This window comes from Macrobrachium nipponense, chromosome 48, assembly GCF_015104395.2.
Source record: "Macrobrachium nipponense isolate FS-2020 chromosome 48, ASM1510439v2, whole genome shotgun sequence".
NCBI lineage: Eukaryota > Metazoa > Arthropoda > Malacostraca > Decapoda > Palaemonidae > Macrobrachium > Macrobrachium nipponense.
Window position 1 is genome coordinate 22,526,136 of NC_087223.1, and position 19,039 is coordinate 22,545,174.

The 19,039-nt window shown below is 44.9% G+C and overlaps 1 protein-coding gene and 1 long non-coding RNA gene across 2 annotated transcripts in view; both read left to right on the forward strand.

Moving 5' to 3' along the window:
- The first annotated feature begins 1,989 nt into the window (after nt 1-1,989).
- On the forward strand, nt 1,990-6,820 carry LOC135204967 (uncharacterized). Its single transcript, XR_010312396.1, has 4 exons — nt 1,990-2,186; nt 3,685-3,823; nt 4,806-4,911; nt 5,402-6,820. It is a non-coding gene; the product is annotated as an uncharacterized LOC135204967 (long non-coding RNA).
- A 1,393-nt stretch (nt 6,821-8,213) lies between these two features.
- The window catches only part of LOC135205165 (polycomb protein Sfmbt-like), a 46,293-nt gene continuing 35,467 nt past the window's right edge, over nt 8,214-19,039 (forward strand). The window contains 1 exon segment of the mRNA XM_064235529.1: nt 8,214-8,470. Coding sequence (XP_064091599.1) covers nt 8,416-8,470 — 55 coding nt within the window. The 5' untranslated portion in view covers nt 8,214-8,415.

Consider the following 19,039-nt stretch of genomic DNA (forward strand, 5'->3'; position numbering starts at 1 on the left):
AGAGACGGACAAGATGTACCTTTGCAATAGACTTGCAATAATGATAAAATGTCCTGCTAACACTATATTTTGACATCAAATTTACTAAAAATCTAATTCGATATATCCAGAAAAGCTGGTCTATACCCAGGAGAACTTATTTGATTTTATTGCGACAAAGTATATACATTTTGTAAATGAATAACTATGTAAAATTGTCAATGCTTTTGATTTTTTGTATATTCTATGGCCTAGCTATCCATACCTCAAGTACGTACACAACTAAGTATACTGAATTTTATTGTCAACAAATAGGACTTCAGCTAAGGGGGCGTGGAGCCATATTAGACAATTTATTAGGGGTATGGAGCCATATCAAAATACGTTAAGAACCCCTGATCTATATAAACAATAATATGACATCTCTGGTATAATGTACGAATAAAAAGAGCTATGGGACACGAACCCGTCCCCCCCCCCAATAAGGTAACAATTATTGACGAAGAATATTGGATTTACTGTATTGCAGATAGGATAAACAATATTGATTATAAGGTAGGTTTATCTCCCCCCCCCCCCCCCCCCCTTCCCCCCCCCCCCCCCCCCCCCCCCTTCTGTATATACTGTTTTGGTGGAGGATTACTTGGCTTATGCCTAATGGAATTCTTGGCCTTGTTTCGTGTGAATGCGCTTTAATATCAATAATAATAATAATAATAATAATAATATAATATTAGTAGTAGTAGTGGTAGTAGTAGTAGTAGTAGTAGTAGTAGTAGTAGTAGTAGTAGTAGTAGTAGTAGTAGGAAAAACCAAACACTTTAGGTTCCCTTCAAATACAAAACAGAGTGGGAAGAAAAAGATTTCAATTTGTAGGGCAGACTATGACAATTGTGCAAAACTCTCGCCTGAGACAAACTCGTCTTGAGACTGATGTTCAATGGAGTGTTTTCAGTAGCTTCTTCTTCCAATATCTCTTTAAATTTCCGTGCGTTACTCGAACTCTTTACCTGTGTCGATTATGAAGTTCGGCTTTTTTTACATGTCTACAGACTACGCCCATTTTTGGCTAGCGTTAATTTGCCAAAATATCCGACGTGAGTGTGGATGGATGAGTGGGAATTTTGATTTCACGTAATGCAATCAATGTATTAACCCCAGCTTGATGTTTAAAAGTAAGAGGCCAAGACAGGAAGCTAAGGTTTGTATTAGATCATCCTTGTAATATATATATATATATATATATATATATATATATATATATATCTATATATATATATATAAACATGCTAAAATATAATGATATACAGCACAGAAAAAAGGGTTATCATATTGAGATTTATAGTCGTGTGAACTTTTTTTTGCTTTATTGTTTTCCTTATTCATTTCATTAAAAATCAAACTTCTACCAATAAGTGGCATATTAAATTATCAGGGCGTAAAGTAGAAAGATTCTAAAAATCCAAAATTTCAGGATTGGTTGCATATATATACAGATATTTGATCAACTTCTAATGTTGCAGTATAAGATTCTCAAATATATTCGTAATAGATCTTAGAGAACAGTACCTACTGACTTCGACCTGTTAATTCGGTTTATTTTGAATTAAAGGCGCGGAATGAGATAAAGAAAATCCTTCTTTAAAGAATTGATAAATATTCTGGCATCGAATTTAAACTTTAAATTGCCTTGGTCAATGAAATGTGTATATAAAAAGTTTAATCTAGCATAGCGAACGATTATCGCAGGTGTGGCCAGTGTTGCCTGCAACATATACAGGTTAATCTTAAATGTACAGTTTATTTTACCCTCTAAATTACATGCCAATTCCAGTAAAATATGCTAAATCAATACGGCACTATTTCCACATGTTTTTTATACATTAATTTTGCAATATACAGATTTATTAAGAGTTTTCCAGAAAAAATCCAGGTTTTTTTCTACAGGAATATGGCAACACTGGGTTTTGCTGCTTATCATCCAAATGTAAACAAACGATGAAGCGACGCGCGCGCCTCAACTTCAACATTAGAGAAGGAATATTTTTCCCTTTTTCCCCCTCTGGGTTTATCGTAGTTCCGTTTTATCGGTTTATATCAACGGGTAATGGACGAAATTTTGTGCGTGATTCCCTAACATGCCATAAACCTTGATATGCGTAGCCGTAGATCCACAAACAAGACTGGAAAATAAATATACTGTCTTCGTAGGTTATTTATGCCAGCTGTTCTTTCGTCTTATTTATTTTACGTTGTTGTTTGTCTTATTTTATTTTAATTTGTTATTTCTCCTTAGTGTTTCAATTGTTTTGTACATGATAATATTTTCCCGTGTTTTGGCAATAAGTATCATGAAATTTGTAAGTAGCTACTATAGGCTAGTACCTAGTATTTTAAGAGAAATTAGTCCGTCACCCATTCACCCAAAAAAGTGGATTTAGTGCACCTCATGCAGTGTGCTGTAGCCATTACTTACAGTTCTTTGCAGCGCGCCTTTGGCCTCTAGCTGCAACCCATTTTGTTCCTTTTACTGTACCTCCTTTCATATTCTAATTCTTCCATCTTACTTTCCTTACCTAACCCTCTCCTCACAATTGATTCATAGTGTAACAGCTTTGAGGTTCTCCTCTTGTTACACCTTTCAAACCTTTTACTGTCGATTTCCATTTCAACCCTGGATGACCTCAGAACCCAGTGATTGGCCTTTGGCCTAAATTCTATATTCAGTTCAATTGTCATGGTGGGCAGGGGGTTAGGTAGTAGTAGGTATTGGTGAGCACCCGGCCAGTACAGTTGCTAGTGATGATGGGAGTTTACTCATAAATGCAGTTTTATTGGCATGTCCTGAGATTGTCATTGTGTATAATGGTTTCAATGCTAATCACAGCTTATGAGTGTCTATGGCCTAGGCATTGCAAATGAGAAATGTAACCTCTAAGCTGCAGTTATTCGTAAATTATGAGCTGGCTTAGGCGAACAATACAACAAGAGCAGGTAAATAAATTAGATAATTGTTACGTATATATTAGTTAGGCTAGGTGTTTACTGAGTCACAGCCCCTGCCTAGTTAGGCTAGGTGTTTACTGAGTCACAGCCCCTGCCTAGTTAGGCTAGGTGTGTGTTCAATCACGTTCCCTGCCTGTGTATTACTGTATGAGCAAATGACAGATTTTTGCAGTCATTTGTATTTTTTCTAGATATATATACCAGAACCTTTTACAACATAATCCCATCTCAACCTCAACGACCTTGCTTTGTCCTTGTAGCCAAAGGAAAAGAAACTAGTAACATAATCAGAGTGAGGGGTATTCCCCACTCAGTCTCTCTTAGTATCAGTCAGTGACCTTGGGACAGAGCTCAATGAATGTTCAAACTTTTGCTGAGAAATGCTCCTGTTTAAAGGCTCTGGTTTTTACACCTAGGAGAAATACAAATTTTTGTGAAATTTTGTTATGTTTAAGCATCGTGCAAGAGAAATGGATCTACCTCCCTTCCTTCCCAAAAATAAAATTGTCACTCACATGGTAACCAAAAGGTACAGTACAGTTATTTGAAATACAGGTCCTGCTCTCATTGCTAGATTTGGGAAATAGCTTTTGCAGAGATAACACTTTTTATCTTTAAAATATATGGATCAATTTTAGTAAGTTTATCATTTGCTACTTTTATCATTATATAGTAGATAATACACTTCACATTTTACAGGAGCTCCTTTTAACCAGATTCAGCTGAGAGGACTGCCAAGAGGAGTTTGGGGAAACAGCTGCCTATTGATGAGCTCTCTTCTCTCCTGTTGCAAGAGGAAAATGAAATTGTTTTCAGACTGCTTGGAGCTTAATGTCAGGTACTGTAGGTCAGACATGAACTGACTCCTTACTGCTCTCATATTTCCTATGTTCTTGCTGCTTGCAACTATATAAGGTTTAGATTTCCAGTATTTGAAAGAGCATATAACTGAAATAATTGTCCCAAATAATTAATCTCAATTCAGGATCTGCCCAGGAATTCACTTTAAGGTTAATAAAATGCATTGACTCATGTTATTTTGAATGTTATTGTTATATACATGGCAATAGCTTATCAAAGACATTTCATGTCAAAATATTTGTATGGAATACATCCCTAGCTGTCTTGTTTAGCAAGAATAGCGCGAGCTATGGAACTTTTAGTAACCTACTAGCTGTCAATATGTAATGTATTCTTGAGCTTCTTGATTTTTATTGGATGGGTGCTTTCATTTAATGAAAAAAATGCATAAATAGTATAAGTAATTAACTTGAGTTGTAAGATAAATGCCATAAAAACCTATGCCTTTATGTGATAGATCTAAGGAAATGCATGTGGCCTATGCATTCTCTACAAAAGTATTGCTTATGTAAATTATTTATGCCTGTATATGGCATCTGCAATATTAGATAATACACTCTAGTATTTGTATACACTTCATTGGACAAAAAAATCTGTAGAATAATATGAAAAACTTTTTATTAACAATATTTTAAAGGAATTTGAAAAGCCTTCACTTTCAGATGAACCCTATTACCATACTTATGATTTGCAGCTAAGAATTTTAAAGTTTTAGGTATGAAATGGTCAGCTCTGTTGCACCTTTATTATTATCATAATAATATTTTGGAGATTTTGTATTTGCAGATTCAGTATATTGGTGTTCTGAACTGAACTCATTCTGAAATATCTGATTCTAAGGTAATGAATTGAGATAACATGGCATGTCATCTGTGTTAAGCATACAATAATTTGTTTTGTATTTTTTTTCTTTGGTGTTAAGCCTACAATAATTTGTTTTGTATTCATTTTTCCCACAGGCTAAAAGCACTGCAGCAGTCAAAGTCTTTGGAACAGATAGCCCTCTCCATAACAAGTAGCAGAAAGGGCACTTTGAATTGGCCACTTTCACTAAGGATAGTACACGTAAGTCTTATTATATCCATGTAATGTCAGCTCCTCTTATTCAGACAAGATATTGATGATAAAAAAGAAACTTCTCTTTTTATTAGACTTCTGATGAACTGCTTAGCTTGTAGATTTTGTCTTGCATATGGTCTGTCAGAAATCTCTCTCAACAGCCTTCATTGGTTCAGTAGTTCTATGCTTAACCTATAGTGGGCTACTTTAGAACCCTAAGCTAACCCTTGTAGTTTACTTATTTACTAAGCGTTCCTAATGCATACCTTAATTAGTGAGTGTGCCTCTCTCTTAGTGAATCTCATGCTGAATTCTTCAGCGAGCTGTGGCCACTGGCAGGTTTTGCTTTTTGAAGATGACTTTCCATAATTATTAATATATATAAGTCAGGAATATCTCTCTCTCCTGAGGTCTATCCTCCCAATTTTCTAGAGCACATTCATGCTTTTTTTTTTTTTTTTACTTTTGTACATGTGTTTTGTCTTTTTTTTTACAGGTAAAACATCACTTTGAGGTTGCAGATTGGTACTAGTCTTCTCCTCTGGAGGGTATGGTCCTACGGTTGAGTTGTGCTTTGCAGATCTGTGCTCAGGTAATTCAGTCAAAGTCTGATGCTTCCAACAGAGATGCGATTGATGAGTGGGATAATGATAATGAGGATGAAACTTTAAAAAAAAAATTGGATTGGAGATGTTGTGAAAATGTCAGCAACATTACTTTGTATCAGACTTCAAAGTGAAATGGTTGGCCATCGTGGTCTCAGTCTGGTGATCTGGTGGTCTCTTTATGGTGCCACAGTTATGTGAGCATGTTATAGGGTTCAAGTCTATTTCCTCACATTGTGCTGGATATAATTTTTGTATTTTAAGATGCAAATCACTTTGGTTTGTGTAATTGTGCATATTATCCAGCCTTGAATTTTGTAAAGGTAATATTAAATGATTTAAAGTGATTTCAGTAAAAATGTATGAAAAAGGTAATGGTAAACCTGAGAAACATTTGGTACTATTTACATTTAGCGAGTCTTCAGCGCTATGTATGTTCTGTGAGTCTTTTTGTATATAATAGAACAAATCTTCCAGAACCCCAAGTGTGAGTTGTAATATTGTCTTTGTTGTAAGACGTTTAAGCACAAATTGGCAAATGACTCAATTCTGAAACAAAGGCTCAACGGATAATGAACTAGGTTTTGAGCCCGTAGCATTGCACAGCAAGAGCAATCGTTTATTCAAATTATAGTCCTTTTAACATCAGGCTGTGCTTAGGTGAAGTTGATCTTGTATGTATTTCAAAAATTCTTTCTTCTCAGATCATTAGGAAAGGTTTTCAATATGCATGAGACAGATAGCTGACAGCTATGTGATTTTCGTATACATCATTGGGAAATTAGACTATGTTAGGGGCATAATTTGTATACGTTTCTAGTCACTTTTCCCCTAAAACATTGTTTTTTTTTTATACTCTTCACATTCCAGATACAGTGTGCCAAATGCAGACGAAAATCATTGACTAATTTGACATGGATGAAAAGTTTACATGGTGTCAGCTGGGCTCCTGTTGGCATCCAGTATAATGATGTACCATAAAGATTTTGTACATATATAGTAATTGCTTTACATACTAATCCCTTGAATGACATTTACTTGAAATTACAACCCTGTTATGTATTTACTTCTTATTGTCAACTGATTTTAAGATATTTGAATAAACAAGACTTTGGAGACCTTACAACATTGATAATAATTGTCCTGATATACAAATTTATCCTTTAGTTGCCCAATTTGAGACTGAACTGCAGTAGACTATAGCTTACCCTGCCCACAACCATCCTTTGATTAAAGGTACGTAAATGAATGGTCCAAGCAATTCTGTTCTTTATTTTAATTTTTTTTATATTAAATGTGAGGTAGTAGCTCTTGTCAAAAGGTTTGCATATATATATATATATATATATATATATATATATATATATAGTATGTAATATATATATAATAGATATATATATATATATATATATATATATATATATATATATATATATATATATATATATGACTGGTAAAAATGTTACAACAGAATTCCATCTAGTAGAGACAGCAGTCTCTGAAATATAGTATTTTCTCTATATTTTGTCGTTTGTTATGGGCTCCTTTTATATATATATATATATATATATATATATATATATATATATATATATATATATATATATATTTGTGTGTGTACTATATATACACATCTCCAATCCTACATAGTTGAGTGAGCCTACTGTCCATGTATAATATTCAAATGAATTCACCTATTGTGCTGACTCCATCGTTTGATATTTTTTTAGATTAAATGTATCAGTTTATTTGATTTTTTCTTCAAGCATGAACATTTATTTATTTATATATATAATTTATAATTAATATAATATTCGCCACAGGAACTATTCCCTATAATGGAATGTGATGGTTTTTGTCGGATGTTGCCCTGGCTACTTTCGTCAATCATATGGCTCTTTCCTCTGTGATTGATCGGCGATATAGCACGGCTCGGAAACACGACCGGCCATTGATTTAGATTAAAAATTATCGTCCAGTTTGAGAATATTAAAATGTCATTGCAATGAGCTGCGTATATATAGTTGTGGTGAAGAACAACAATATGTCGTACTGTAAAGTTGCAGAAGGACAACATTCCTCGTGAGTGCGTTGTTTACAAATTGAACTCAGATTTTCCTTTATTTATCCCACAAAGCTGTCATGACGTTTCATTTCACAAAGCGTCTTAGTTGCCGTTTATTTAGGTCATTTTACCGCGAAAAATGACAAGTTCCACGATTTCCGCGGCGTAATTTGAAGCACGTAACGACATCGTGCCGATTTGACTCTATTCCAATAATGTGTCCTCGCGCGATAAATATTTGGGTTGGGAGTCTGTTAGAAATTACCGGGGCGTTTCTATTTGTAATTAGATAATAATTATGGCATTTAAAATCGTCTAGGGGGTTTTAAATAGGTGGATATTACAGTTTTAGTCGTTTTAGACCGGCTAAGACTCTGGGAGGAAATTCGAGCCGAGAATGCTCGCGCGTGCGCAGTTGTATTTGTATTGTTTGGCTTGATCGATGCGGTTCTGACCACCGACTCCCCCCCGTAAGGAAAGTCGTCGCCGAAACCACCTCAATTGATGCCCTTAGGTCGTCTCTCTCGTCCCGGCGATGGCATCCCAAGATGGTAGGTGGATCGCCGAAGGGCGGCGCGGGAGCGCGGGCGGCCGCGGGACGCGGAGGCGCGGGCGGGAAGGCATAATTCACCGCCCTCGACTGGCGTGTTTATATCGGCGGTCGTCCCTCGTCTCGTCCTTTGGACGTCAGTGTTTTTTCTCTCTTATTTCCCGCCCACGGCGATTTAGCGTCGTTGGGCGTCGCTCACGCCCTCGCGCGGACGTCTTCAATCCTTCGCGGTGCTAAAACCGCCCGTTTCGCCCTCCTGGAAGGCGCGGGCGAGCCCTGAAGGAGGCCAAATGGTAGACTGTCGTGATGTCACCCTCACAAAGGACGTCCTCCTTACGAGTCGAGGTTTATATCCTAGGGTTATAGTGACCTTAAATTAACCTTACTTTTGTTATAATTGGGGTTATGATAAGTGCCAGATTTCTTGGGGTTGTAATTGTAATAAGCGCCAGGTTATTTCCTCCTGAGGGAGGGGGCTCAACCCCTGACTCATGTCCCCCTGTGGAAACGTTCTTTTGTTATAATGGGGTTTTAATGACCTTAAATTAACCTTATATTCATTATAATTGGGGTTATAAGAAGCGCCAGATTCTTTCCTCCTCAGGAGGGGGGACCCACTACCCCTTACTCATGCCCCCCTATAGAAACGTTCGTTTTATAGGGTTCGAGTATCTAATTTTTTTTGTTTTTTGTTTTGTTATGATCTCCTTTTACTCACTGTTTTTGTTATTTGTTTACATTCTGCCCTTACACCCTTCGTTGTTTTCCTAAACCAGGAGAATGTATTTAGTACAGGGTTTTTTTTTTTTTTTATTAATCTAAGTAATTGAAACACGGCGGGCATTGCTTGAGAAATTGGAGTTTCCCTTCAGTATTTTGATTGCTTATTCTCAATTTAATGTTAGTTTTTAGGGGTCACCTGTAATTAACCTGTAATTTACCATTGAACTCTATCCTACGGTAAGGGAGATCCGATGGGAATGTGGGGTTTTGGGTGGGGTAAATCACTTTGGAAGATTATGCTGTACAACTCTACCTACGGTTAGGGGGACCAATTTGAGTGCGGAGTTTTGGGTTGGGTAAAACATTGGGGGGGGAAGGTTTTACCCTGTTATTGTATTATTTCCTTTTATTTATGTCATTATTCCCTTTATTGTTTTCTTTGGTGCGAGCGAATATCCACGGACCGCTGATTTTCTTGTTAATGTGTGCTGTCAGTGAGAACGTGGTGGAACGGCGCTTTGCGCCTTATCCACATATTTAAATATTCTTGGCAAGCTTGTTTGTTCTGGCAAGAGGTATTGTTCCGCTGCGCATGCTAGCCTCAGGGTTAAAATTAAGTGGGTACTTAAGCAGGGCGGTAACTGCATACTGTGGATATGCAAACTACCCTTTTTCTTTCCGTGAAAAAATGTTTTTTCTCTTTTATTTACATCTCCCCTTTATCCCTTTGCTGTTTTCCCTTATCCCCAAAAAGACAACATTCCACTAGGGATTGGGGCGTCAAATGTAAGTTCACCGTGGTTTGTACTGGCAGCCCCCCAAAAATAACGGTAAATTCTTAATAAGCAAATCAAATACTATAGGAAAATGTAATTTGCAAAGAAATACCAGAATAGAAATGAACGCAAACAAAAGGCAGTAAATAATCTGATTGGCGACTGAGGGAACTAGGCTGCGGTAGAAGTTGTCAGTTTTGCCTAAAGAAATTTTTTATTTTTCAAGATTTACGCTTATGTTAGGCTTTTATTTATTTATTTATTTATTTATTTGTTTGTTTATTTATTTATTTATGCATTTACATTGATCCCGAAAGGGTTGGGTCTAAACAGATACCAAATCAGAGTGGCCCGATAATAGTCTTCAGTTTTACCTGGTAACTAGGTATACCAGTTTATGGCCAAATGGGTGCCTAATTTGGTACCAGCCCCATGAGGGTGAATGTAAAGACTTCAAAAAGACTGTTAATATAAACTTGAACATAAACTAAAAGTTGTAAAAATTGCTGCAGTAGAAGACTTCATTGTTACTATAATAACTTCTTTTCTGGCCTAAGCTAGTAGTGTTTTCTTCTGTCTTGTTAAAAATTCCTTATTGGTAGGTTAGCTAGGCTATTGTGTTTACATTTTATACCATATCATACGGATCCAGGTCGTTTCGGTCATAAGTCATTTAGGCTGTAACATCCAAAAAAGTTCACCCTCGACGTGGTTCGGAAGTCATGTTAAGCCATTGGTCCCGTTGTTGAATAGCCACTGGTTCCATGCAACGTAAAAACACCATACAAACAAATAGGCAGACGTCTTACGGCCTAAACAGCATACGATATTGTGTTTATGTTATTTACCATCATTATTTTATGTTCTACATACATCCCCAAGGGGCTGCTACTAAATACGGCGCTGCTACTAAATACGGCGCCTATTTTTGCACGTAAGCTTGGAAGTTGCCGAACCTAGGACGGTGCTTATGGCCAAAACGACCAGGAAACAATTATGCAAGGGACATTTAGTAGATTTAGATTTCGTCCGATATGTTGCTATGACCAGCATACAGGTAGCTGTCGATTTACGGCCGCAATTGGTTCTGACCAACCAGTCTTAAATCGATTTGGACATAAGTCGGCCCATGTTAATTTACCGTAAGAATATTATACTAGCCTAGCCTACACAAGGGTAATCAGTATCATCTTTACATATAAGGTAGCCTAGCCTACACTACACAGCATTACTTCATACATATGTCATAGTAATTGTTAATTGTTCTTACACGATATACAAACCCTCGGTCCTTTACATAAGGAATTACTTTCGGCTTAGCTGGAATTATGGCCGTTAAATTCTTGAACAAGGTGGTTAGGCAGTAACTACCGTCTGGCAGGCGGGTAGGCTAGCCTGCCCGAATGTAAGCACTCCGCTTTGCTTTCGGCTGTCTTCCGATGAAGATGTGTGTTTGTGAGCTCTGGCTGACTGGTCGTTGATCTTCTTTCCCGGTGGGATCTTTCTGGTTTATTTTTATTAATTAAATAAATATGTATATACGGTGTTCGATATTAATATTAAATTCAATTAAAATATAAACCCTCTTTTTGTGATAGCCTTTATAGCCGCCTCTCTACTTGTGTTAAGAGTCGGCGGCAAAGGTATGTCAACATATTAATTACATTCTTTCGCCCTTTAACGTGAGGACGAGATATGTATTTAACGTGAGGATGAGACATGTATTCAACGTGAGTGATATTGATCCTGTAATGAGACATGCATTCATCCGGAAATTACGCTTACGCTTGGGAATTACCAAGGGGAACTTCAAAGGTTTGTCCTTGTTTTGTTTTAATGTGTAATTTCTCTTCTTCAACCTTTCACTTACAAAGGAAGAAGAAGGGGCGCGTGGTGTTGATTTTTTGGGATCTCCTCTCACTTCAGAGGGCGGTGCCCTTGGATGTGCGAGGAGTATCCTTATTACTTAAATAATTTTTTCCTAATTTTACAGACTAACAGTGGTGATTGTGTTTACAGCAGTATTGGTTTGATAGCTATTCGTATTGGTTATCCTAACCTTGGAATTGTACCTATGACTTGTAGCATGTTGTGATACTGATCCTCGAGTATGTGTACTGATCCCCTGCTGATAATCATATTCATTAACCACTACTACCCTGGAGTTTTATCACTGGGCGAAGCTTTCGCATTGCCCTGTTATGTTTATCTATTCCTGATGGTAGAAGTCTGGCAGAATTTGGAGGAATCGAAGAGGAAGAGAGCTCGTCAAGTGTCATCATCCTCTTTGAGATCATCATATTTTCATGTCTCCACCCCTTCGACTTCTAAGGCTTTGCCGTAGAAGAGAAGGTGGCCTTCCCCCCCCCCACCCCCCAGAAGTCTCGTCACGGGTCTTCTAAGGGTCTGTCTCGCTCCGGTGAGACAGGAGGGTCTTCCGCTGGTCCTCCCGCTTCTCTGGGAACGGAGCCCATCTCTCCTTCCTGAGGGAAGAAGAAGACCGGGACCATGGAGGTATCAGCCACCTCCTCTCCCAGCTCCAGAGGTTCCACCTCCGGACCAGGAACAGTCTTGGCCGCTCGGTTGCGAGCGTCACCAAGTGTACGGTCTCCTACGGGTAACCATGCAGCCAAGGTCCAGACTGCTGAGTACGCTCACCGTGTCAGGACCCAAGCATGGAGCGGAAGGTTGGTAAGAGTCACTCGGGTGACTCTCACCAGACCGGCGATCGTCCCCAAGGTTGACGTGATGTTCCCGCGGACGTGCACGCAGAGACTGGTGGAGGCTGCCCATCCAGCCCTCTTGAGAGGTTTTGGCATAGACGAGGACTTGGAAGAGTTGGAGGACGGTATCGGCTGTCTCCCGTCAGGTGCACGCTCAATCCCACCCAGACGATGGTTGCGCGAACAGTCTCGGTAGTGGCAGACGCTTCGCCTGCCAGGCAAGAGTTTTGTAACCCTCCTCGAGGAAGCGTTCCCTCCACTGTTGCTACCGCAGGTCCCTCTGGACAGGTGCAGTTGGCCTGTGTTGCTACCTCAACTGCCCCAACTCCGTCCTGGATGGAGGACCTGTCGGTTGTCTTGAGGAAGCTGGCAAAGAGGAAGTCCAGGAAGAAGAGAAAGGTGTCGTCGTCGCCTTCTGCCACCTCTTCCCCTTCGACTTCAAAGGCCCCCCAGCCGAGGAAGAAGGTGGCCTTGCCCCCCCCCCTCCCCCCCCACAAGAAGTCTCGCACAGAGACACTTCTAAGGGTCAGTCTCGCTCTGGTGAGACAGGTGGGTCTTCTTCTGGTCCTCCTGTTCCTCCGGGAACGGGGCCCGTCTCTCCTTCCCCAGCGAAGAAGACGGGGACAGTAGGGGTACCGGCTACTGCTGGTACCTCTATTCCCGGCTCCAGAGGTTCCACCTCCAGACTGGGAGCCATCTCAGCAGCTCGCTTGCGAGCGTCACCGAATGTACGGTCACCTACTGGTGACCGTGCAGCCAAGGTCCAGACTGCTGAGTACGCTCACCGTGTCAGGACCCAGGCACGGAGCGGAAGGATGGTAAGAGTCGCTCAGGTGACTTGCCAGACCGGCGATCGCTCGCGCAGCGATCTCCGGTACTCAGGGTTGACGTGACATTCCCACCAGACCGTTTGCGTAGCAAGGCTGGGAAGAAGTCCCCCCTGGTCACCGGGTCCAGGCTCGGCTGGACCTGGTACCCCGTGGCGCGTCGAGAGGACGGTGCTCGCTCTCACCGCGTTAGTGGACACTACCAATCACCCGACCATCGCTCCCACCGGGACTGGACGGCTCGCACGACTGGCACCAGCTTCCCTGACACACGAGACCGACACTACTGTCCTCGGTCCAGCGCTTCTCCGCAAGGAGACCACTGGTCCAGACCTGCAGCTCGATCGCCACCATGGGTTGGTGATCGCCTGCAGTTCCCCTGACGCACGAGACAGACGCTCCGTCCTTGGTCCAGCGCTTCTCCGCAAGGAGACCGCTTGTCCAGACCTGCAGGTCGGTCACCACCATGGGGGCTGGCGAGGACAATGACACTTTCCTAGACTCATGGATTGACCATCACCGCTGTTCATGTGACGGTCCCGCTGGACCGCACACGCAGAGACCGGTGTGGGTTTCCCCCTTTGGTCCTCTTGAGAGGTATCAGCCTCGACGAGGAGGATGGTATCGGCTCTCTCCTGTCAGGTGCACGCTCAGCCCCACCCAGATGATGGTCACGGTGGCGGCAGACGTTTCGCCTACAGTACGAGTTTTGAGCGAGAGCGTCCAATCTTCCTCCCCCATTCCCTCTTTTCCTATGGCTGTCGACGGGAATGGGAAGGATCCTGCAGAGCGTTCTCTGTAAGATTTGGCGTTGGGGAAGTCCCCGTCATTGAGGAAGCATCTTGCCCATTCCTCCTCTATTTCTACGGAAATCGCGAGGACCCCTGCCCGATGATCGTCTTGACAAAATTTTGGGGTGGGGTTTCGCTGAGCGCTTAAAATTCTTTGGAGTTTCTAGCACTCTCCGAGTGTTTTGGTCTTCTACGATCTGCAAACACTTGGGCGATACCACGGTCCAGAGTGGGCAAGACGAGAATTCCTGATAATAGTTACTACAATAATCAGGAATCTCACCGAATGCTCGAATTCCTGGGATTTCTAGCATTCGAAGGAAGTACTGCTGCTGAAGGAAGAATTTCTCGGGAGGGGCTCAGCCTGGATGGACCTGACGGTCCGTCGCCTAGGCGGTCAACCCCGGGATAAAGAAGAACAGGCAATAACAGTCAATCCTCCTCTCTTTTTTTTCCCTTTACTTCTGGTTATATCAGAATGAGACAAGGAAATAGAGGAATTCAGTGGAGTTTACTCCTCGGAATTCGAACCCGAGAGACTATGTTTGTTCCGACACGGCATACAAACCTTCGGTCCTTTTACAATAGGAAGGTACTAGCGGCAGCTGGATCGGTCGTGAGCTTTCGAACAAGGTTGGTTGGTAGTTAACTGCTTGTCCGACAGGCGCGCGCGCGCGCGACTGGGAGGTAAACAAATCACTTTTGCTTTCGGCCTCACAGCGAGTAGACGTGTGTGTTCGACGCTCTCTGCCCGCTTCTCGTCGTTTGCTTTCCCTTGAGTATATGGTTGTGTTTGTGTTGAGTAATCATTGTAAGTACAATCATTTCCTCTTTCTTTCATCATTTGTGAATTATCTGATCAATTATGGAGTCTCCACGCCCCGCTACCCTCCGGAGATTGTGCCCGGGTACCGAAGGGCGTAAATGCGGTAAGTTCCGCTCCTTTCCAGAAATTGATCCCCATATTTTGTGCGCTCGGTGTCGGGGCCGCGAATGTACCCGAGCCGAGCCCTGTGAAGTTTGTATGTCTTGGTCAGAGGCGCAGTGGGGCTTGTACAAAGGTAGGAAGAAGCGAAGGCCTGCAAAGGAGTCGTCGGAAAGCTCTCCCGCGACTCCTTTGGTTACGGACACTTCGTCTTCTTTCCTGCCGCCGCTCAGCCCCACGTTTGGCGCCTTCCCCTTCGGGGGGGGTTTCTAGGTCATTCTCCTCACCCGATCTGTCGAGTGTGGAGGAGGACGCGAGATACCCCGACGTTGAGTTGTACTCTGGGTCCTCTATCCGTTCGTCTACATCGCACGGACGGGTAGAGGATCCTGCTAATCACCCGACCTTTGCTTCCTCGGTGCTGTTGCCGCGAAGGAGAACGACCTCGGACAGGTGGGCATCGTTGGGTTCTGCAGGGCGTGCCGAGTGTCCAGGGGCTGCTCTACCATCTCGCTGGCTCTGTGGCGGTCACGCATGCTACGGTGACGACCACTACCACGACCCTGTCAACTCCTGGCTATGCTTCACCTCCTCACCTGGTGTACACCCCGCACGCGGTCTCTGTTACACCAACTACATCGGTGCAGGGGCCAGTCGCCGTACCACAGGGGAGTGTGATGCCGCCGCCTGGGTTTGCCGTGCTGCCTCGACCGGACTTCGTGTGCCCGAAGAGCTCGCCCCTGGACCTCCCACCAGTACCTAGGATGTCTGTGCCGCTGGTCCGTCCACCTGGTCTGCCTGTACAGCCTGCCGTACCTGCCCAGCCGCTGTTTACGGACGTGATGTTGCCGACCACTGCTGCCGTTCCTGTATCTGTTCCTGCCGTCTCCACTGCTGTTCCTGTGATGCCTGCACCTGCTGACGTTGTTCCTGTTCGTGGCGCCGCTGCTCCCGATGCCGATCTGTTCGGACAGGTGCGTCCGGGCCCTGTTGCTTCGGCAACAGCAGCCCCGGCTCCGCCCTGGATGACAGATCTGACATCGGTCCTGAGGAAGCTGACGAAGAAGAAGAGGAAGAGGAGGAAGGTGTCGTCGTCGTCTGCCGCCTCTTCCCCTTCATCTTCTAAGGCTCCACAGCCTAAGAAGAAGAAGGTCGCCTCCTCCCCCCCTAAGAAGTCTCCTTCGGGAGCTTCTAAGGGCCCGTCTCGCTCCGGTGAGACGGGGGGTTCTTCCGCTGGTCACCCTGCTCCTTCGGGGGCAGGACCCGTCTCTTCTTCCGCAAGGAAGAAGACTACGGGGACCAGAGGAGTGCCGGCTAACACCGCACTTCCTCGCCTGCTGTTAGTGGTTCGACCACGGCAGCAGGATCCGTCTCGGCCTCTCGTTCGCGAGAGGTACCGAGTGTACGGTCGCCTACCAGCGACCGTGCAGCTAGGAACCAGACCTCTGAGCCAGCTCAGCGTCAGGTTCACGGCACGGAGCGGAAGACTGGTGACAGCCGCTCACGCGACTCTCACCAGACCAGCTCTCGCTCTCGCGGCGATCAGCTGGCTACCGGGCTGACGTGACGGTCCACGACCGGCCACGGGCTGAGGCTGGGAAGAGGTCCCCCCCGTTACGCGGCGGCACCAGCGACGTGACTGGATGGGTCCTACTCCACAGGATGCAGTCACTCCTGAGATTCAGAGGAACTTTGCCGAGGTAATTGCGCTGATTCGTCAACACAACGACCTCGGGGAAGGATCGCCGCTCCCACCATCCGAGCCCACGTCCCGGCTCGAGTCGTTCTGGGGCCCGAAGAGGGAACCCAGACCGACGGTGGGTTTGCCGCGTTCTGAGCTTGCCGACTCAGTGCTGGACCAGGTAGAATCTCTTGTCTCGGGAAGATGGTTCTTTCAAGTTCAGTCGGGCAGGTCGAGCAAGCTGCTTCCACCTCCTCTGCTGCGACAGCGGCGTTTTTACGTGCCATCTGAGGACCCGATGCCGCCCAAACAGGTGAACCCGGAGTTAGCCAGGCTAACGCCGGGTGTGTCTCTGCAGCAGCTCCTGTCCGAGAACCTATGGTTCTCGCAGCAAGAGGCAACTCGGCCTGGAATCCACTGCCATGGCAGCTTTCCAGGCCGTCTCCTGGATAGATCTGTGGTCCCTCACAGTATCTAAGGTCGCAGCCAACTCCGGGGGAATTTCTCCCGAAGATGACTCGGCCTTTAGGAGACTTTGCCAGTCTGGGGAAGAGCCATCTCCTTCCTTGCCCACCAGACGGTAAACCTGTGGGCCAACCTGGTTCTCCGACGTAGGGACGCTGTCCTTACTCGAGTTTCCAGGGCGGCTGGGCGCGAAGCGGCATTGGGACTCCGCAACGGACCTTTACGGAGTTCCACGTCTCTCTTCCCAGGAGAGATGGTGGACGCTGCGGTGGACAGACGGCGCACTGACGACAGTGACCGTCTGGTTCACCAGGCAGTTTCGAAGGCTTCTGGGCAGCCTCGAACTGCGGCCAAGCCAAAGAGCTCGGCTAGCGCTTCCCCACGGTGGCTAAGACGGTAGTCGTGTCGAAGCCCCGTGGAAAGACTCTGTCTTCTTCGACTTCTGCAAAGGGGAGCCGTAACCAGCCCTCCTCCCAGCCCTCCTTCTCCCGAGGAGGCTCTGGGAAGAAGTCGAAGAAAGGGGGGAAACGCTAGGGACGGCGTTCCCCTCACCTGCTGCCGGAAGTGGGGGGGTGCCTGGCCAGCCATTGGGCAACTTGGCAGCGCTACGGCGACCGAGACCTGGATTGTAGATGTCCTTCGGGAGGGATATCTATTACCCTTCGAATCTCGGCCACCCCTCACCTCCAACCCGGTCCAACAGCAGTCGTACGTTCCAGGGTCATCGAAGGACGTAGCATTGAGACAGGAGATCAAGACCATGCTGAGCAAGAGAGCTGTAGAAAATCGTCACGGATCAGTCACCGGGCTTTTGTTTACAGTCGACTCTTCCTGGTGGAAAAGTCTACGGGAGGCTGGCGCCCGGTGATAGATCTCTCCCCCCTGAATCGGTTTGTTCGCCAGACCCGGGTTCACGATGGAGACGGCACGTTCCGTGCTCGACTCCATCAGGGATGAGAACGATTTCATGCTTTCAGTGGACTTGAAGGATGCGTATTTCCAAATACCCATTCATCAGTCCTCCAGAAAGTACCTCCGCTTCATCCTCGACGGGACGGTGTACCAATTCAGGGCACTTTGTTTCGGTCTCTCAACCGCCCCACAGGTGTTCACGCGAGTGTTCACTCTGGTGTCTGCTTGGGCCCATTCGCACGGGATACGTCTGATGAGGTATCTCGACGATTGGTTAGTCCTGGCGAGCTCCCGCTCGCAGTTGCTACAGGACAGGGATCGACTACTCGAGTTCTGTCGCGATCTGGGGATCGTTGTGAACTTCGAGAAGTCCGATCTCGAGCCCAAGCAGAGGATGAAGTACCTGGGTATGCTGACTCGGACACGGTAGCAGGGCGAGTCTTCCCCGCAGACTCGCGGATCAGCAGATTCAGGGAGGCAGCCAACCAGTTCCTGTCTCGGCAGGAACAGGTAGCTCAGCGATGGCAAGTCGTGATCGGACACCTGTCGTCACTCGAGAAGTTAGTCCCTCACGGGCGTCTTCACTGCGGTCTCTTCAGTGGAGACTAAAGGAGAAGTTGGTCACAGGCGACGGATTCCCCCAAGCTTTCCAGTGTCACTGACAACCGGAGGTGAGGCAGGACCTAGCCTGGTGCTGGCCGGACGACAGGAACCTCTTAAGAGGAGTGCCTCTGCGCACTCCCCCCCGGACATGCAGCTGTTCTCAGACGCATCGACCGAGGGATGGGGCGCACACCTGGAGGAGTTGCTGACTTCAGGAAGTGTGGGACGAGAACGACAAGCACCTTCACATCAATGTACTGGAACTCAAAGGCAGCGTTTCTCGGCTCTCCAAGAGTTCCAGGACCTCGCTTGATGGGACACTCAGTGGTGTTGATGTGCGACAACACCACGGTAGTGGCCTACGTCAACAAACAGGGGGGCCTAGTGTCTCTCCCGTTGTACCAGTTGACGGTGCAGGTGCACGAGTGGGCCGAGGCACACTCAATAGAGCTGTCGGCACGCTACATTCCAGGGAAGAGGAATGTAGT